Source organism: Pelobates fuscus, chromosome 9 (assembly GCF_036172605.1).
Source record: "Pelobates fuscus isolate aPelFus1 chromosome 9, aPelFus1.pri, whole genome shotgun sequence".
NCBI classification, from domain to species: domain Eukaryota; kingdom Metazoa; phylum Chordata; class Amphibia; order Anura; family Pelobatidae; genus Pelobates; species Pelobates fuscus.
Genome location: NC_086325.1, coordinates 5,320,764 through 5,325,353, shown reverse-complemented (window position 1 = coordinate 5,325,353; position 4,590 = coordinate 5,320,764). Strand labels below are relative to the sequence as shown.

Sequence of the window (4,590 nt, the reverse complement as noted above, 5' to 3'; positions counted from 1 at the left end):
GCCTAAGCGGATATTAACCCCTTGTCTGCTGAAACGGTCCGTTACACTTACTTCTCTGACAAACTTTGGAGGCAGCTCTCAAATTAGGCAAGTTAGGTAGCCACCTCAGGCTTCAAGCTCACTGGGGCTTTGCGGCTGCCTAACTAGACTTTGATGACCAAATAGATGACTGTTTTACTTAATATATGATTTGTAGAACATATCTGTTTAATTATGTATCGATTTACTGTTTAATTGTATACCCTATATAGCCAGTATTGTACACTTTGGCATTAGCGTGATAAAGATCTCTTTGAGATTGAAATGTTGCACTTTGTCCAAATAAATCTGCTGCTAAATGACCCTTGAGTGTCTTGATCACAATTTTGTTCAATCAACTAGCCTTAGGGCAGACAGATTCTTCTGGCCCTTGGTACATGACCAAGGGCCTGACACCATGTGGAAGCCTCATGGTTTGCCTTGTGTGTTACCATATGTGGCCTCCTCCACTAAGTCTACCAAGAGAGGGAGAGAAAACCCAGCAGACTCCAGTCTGCATCTTCGCTGGGTGCAGACCATGAAGTAGGTTTCTTATGAGCTTTGGCCAATAACAGCATTGCCATGGGTTACCAAGGGAAAGCTCTGACACTTCAAATGCTGAAGTTCAAAAGACAACTACCACATGGTTTGCAGCTCTGTATCCAGTGAACTGTAGACTAGATAGCTAGCCTACCAAACCACCAGGGAATTGATTACTGCCTTAAAAAAGTATTTCAGGATTGGGAGGATGGTCATTGAAACACAGCCTTCCCACTTACTGTCAACCCCATACGCTATCACCCACATTCACCCATAATATCCATTTTAATATGCTTTAATATTGTTTTAGATTAATTAGCGTTTTATCAAAACAAGATGTATGGAGTATGTTTTGGCATATATGTATAACTTTCTGTTGTTTCCCATTGTCTGTCCATCACCAAAATGGTACCCAGAGAGCACACCTATCTGGAATAGTATTGGATATGACGTATCGCAATTAGAAACCAGAGGTGACTTATCAGGGGATGCTAGAAAAAAGGAATGAGGCACCGGAAGTAGACGTGAAGTCATATTGAGGACTGTAAGTGGGTATTATGCACTGAGGAAGACCAAGAGAGGTTGAGACGCACTGTGCTTAGCTTATGTTTACATCCTTGTTTGCTTTTGTGTGTTTTTTTTTAACAAATATATACTTACCTATGAACAAGTTGGAAAAAAACTGGAAAGTGTCTCTCTGGTCCGGCTGAAAAATATTGGTTATTTCTTTATTCGTGCCTTTGCCATTTAGAGCCAACTTCTAATAGAATCAATCCAAATGGAAAACACACTCTGTAACATGTAACATTACAATCTGGTGGGTTTAACAGCACTGGGTTTATAAGACTTGCACCCCAAATTCCTTTAAATGTATCTGTTATTGATAAGATCCAGATAATTCAAGTAATTTCTACAGAGGCAAAAAGTTTTTCAATGATTTGGGGTCTTTGGACTTATTGACCTGATATTCTGGCACATGAATACTATATTTTCATTTCATGTTCACTCGATACATTATCTCTTTAATTCTCTTTTTATGTCATTGTACTGGTATTTTATGTATGTTAAATATGCAAAATAATTAAGTATTGCTGTTTCTTGTTTTATTGAACTAATAGAAATTTGTAGTGATGAGCTTTTGGTAGTTCCTCCCTTTATCAAGTCACAGGCTTGTGTATTAGTCTCTGCCAGGTACCTATTTTTCCATCCCTAACCTACTTGCTCTTCATTTAACTATTGTTTTCTTTTCCCAAGGCAGATTTACGACACCCTGGAAATTAATTTTGCTGGGTCAACCTTTTTATTAGAGCTATCTTTGTTTATGTGTTTCACTGCTGTCAAAAATGCTTTAGACTTGATAAAGGGAGGAAGTCCCAAAAATCTGTACAAATTCCTATTAGTCCAATAAAAAAGGTATTACAGTCTGACGGACTGCCTGGTAACCCTGACCTGGGTACCTCCGTTAATAGCTGCTTCCTAGTCGCCTAGGAGCAAACTACAGAACCGCGTCAATAGTCTTACCCTGGAGCTTGTTCCCCTCATCCAGACGAATGATCTCACTGAACAATGCCCTTCTAAGTTGAATAGAATCAAAAGCAGGCTATGATGGAAATCCAGCAATGTTCGGGAGTTTCTGTATCTGATTTTAGTTCCAGGAGATTCATGCCCAAACACCACTGCCTGCGTTCATGCGAACATGATGGCCGTCACCTCGTGGTTGTCCATAGGAATTGCGGCCACCCAGACGAACAATTAGAACACAGCGGTGAGAAACGATCCAGATTGTTAATAGGTGTTAACAAACTCCAGGGTGGTCTCTGGTTCCTGCGGATGTTCGGTAAACAAACCATATAGTCCCAATTGCACGAACAGAGCCTGTTTAAATTATTTTAGCCAGGTCTATTGCAGGGGCCATAGTCACAGGGTAGGAGGCTGGCAAACAGGCCCCTCCAAAAACCAGTGGCCAGGTTACTTTTGCCACATACAGGAAACTGCAATAATCCATTATTTTGCATAAACATTACTGAACTAATACTGCAAATCAAATATCATAACTCTTAAATATGCACAAATGTTCGTGTGTCTGTGTAAATAAAAACAAATAGTTTTAACATCGCTGCTTTTATCATTAAAACTAAAATATAGCCATGAATGAAACTATTAACATAGACAGTTAACAATAACTCTATCTTATCTCATCCTTCGAGTTAATGCTGCCTTCACATCTTGATTTTTCAAGCTGTACATTAGAGGGTTTACTAAAGGAACAATAGCTGTGTTAAAGAGTGAAAAGAATTTAGAGGACTCTGAGATGTCAGTTGAGGTGGGTCTCAGATATTGGGAAAGGAGGGTCACATAGAGTAGAATTACAACGGTAACTTGGGAGGAACAGGTGTAGAAGGCTTTACGCCTCCCAATGCTGGATCTTATCTTTAATATGGAGACAATTATAAAGACATAAGAGATGAAGGTAAGAAGAAATGGTATAAAGCTAATAAGTATAAATCCTTCTGTGAGGCTCAGGATTTCCAAGAAAGATGTGTCACTGCAAGAGAGTTTCATAAGAGGAACGAGGTCACAGAAAAAATGGTTAACTATGTTGGATTTATAACATGATAAATTAAGTAATAACAGCACGTAAGGAATTATTTCTAAAAAGCCTATTAACCAGCAGCTAAGGGCCAGGAGAGTGCAAGCTCTACTATTCATATACATATGATAACGCAAAGGGTTACAGATTGCAACATATCGATCATAACTCATGGCCGTAAGAAACAACAACTCATCGCAAATAAAACTCCCATAAAAATACATCTGAGTTATGCAGGTATTGTATGAAACTCTGTTGTTCTTTGTAATAAAGAAAACAAGGACATTGTGTTGAGTAACAGTTGTGGAAAACATGTCCAGGATACTCAGATTGCACAGGAAGAAGTACATGGGGGTGTGAAGGTGACGATCCAAACAGACCAGGAGAAGGATGGTCATGTTACCAGCCAGAGTCAAGATATACAGAAACAGAACCAGGAGAAAGATCGGAACCTGTAGCTCAGGGAGGCCGGAAATCCCTTGTATAATGAAATATCTTACTAAGCTCTGATTCTTAGATTCCATCACTTAGCTTTCTACAACATGTGTATTTTAAATGATAATTAATAACATATTCTTAGTATATGTAGCTAATATTTATTTAGATTCAATAACCTCTGTTTTCTTCAGATTTTACACTGCAACCATTATATATGTAGCATGTTACCATTTTTTTCTAAAAATATACTTTCCATGTGTTTCTTCTTTCACAATCATAGGGCTTTCTTTCTGGATTATAAAACAGACTCAGACAACAAGAAAAACAAAAATCCAGTACTGTGCCATAATTTCTGTAAGAAGATTCTCCTGTAGATGGTTGGTCAAAAAAATCGCAATCCGTAGTTTCCTCAGAAAATGTCAGCTAGATATTGAAAATCAAAAGTATTGGAGGCAGACATGACCTTAACAAAACAAACAAACAAAAACAAACAAATAATACACCGGTGTAAGATAGCACAGACAGTTAAGGTATAATTAGTAACTTATTAACTGAGGAATTTCTTATCACACATTATCTGTAGAGAGAATATGTTATCTTTTAAGGCGGATGCTAAACTTTCATTGTGTAAATAGCAACATGTTTGTCATAAATACAATTTTGTCAATAAAAACAATTCAATTACACAAATAATTTGTTGGACATTCCTGAAAAAACAGCTAGAATATGTTTACTCAGTGAATTATCCCTAAATTTAAAAGCTCTCCAATGCTATGGAATAGAATGTACTGTTAGTAACCTATACTGTTTATTTGGGTTTTATAATAGACGCCAGTACATGGTAATGAACTAGGGATAGCAACAAATGAGAAGGATTTGGAAATTGTTAAAGACAACAAACTAGGCAACAACATGCAATGTCAATCGGCCGTTGCTAAGGCCAGTAAGGTAATTGTTGAAGTAAAGGGTAGGCCGGTGAGATAGCTCAGTGGGCTAATGCATCA

At 37.8% G+C, this 4,590-nt stretch overlaps 1 protein-coding gene across 1 annotated transcript; it reads right to left on the bottom strand.

Annotated features, from left to right (window-relative positions):
- Positions 1-2,748: 2,748 nt before the first annotated feature.
- Positions 2,749-3,672, bottom strand: LOC134573459 (olfactory receptor 8G50-like). Its single transcript, XM_063433226.1, has one exon. The coding sequence runs from the start codon at positions 3,670-3,672 to the stop codon at positions 2,749-2,751; it is 924 nt and encodes a 307-aa protein (XP_063289296.1).
- Positions 3,673-4,590: the final 918 nt, after the last annotated feature.

Bases quoted from the DNA above. Each gene is read 5' to 3' on its own strand.
- LOC134573459 (XM_063433226.1), bottom strand. From the start codon at position 3,672: ATGGAATCTAAGAATCAGAGCTTAGTAAGATATTTCATTATACAAGGG.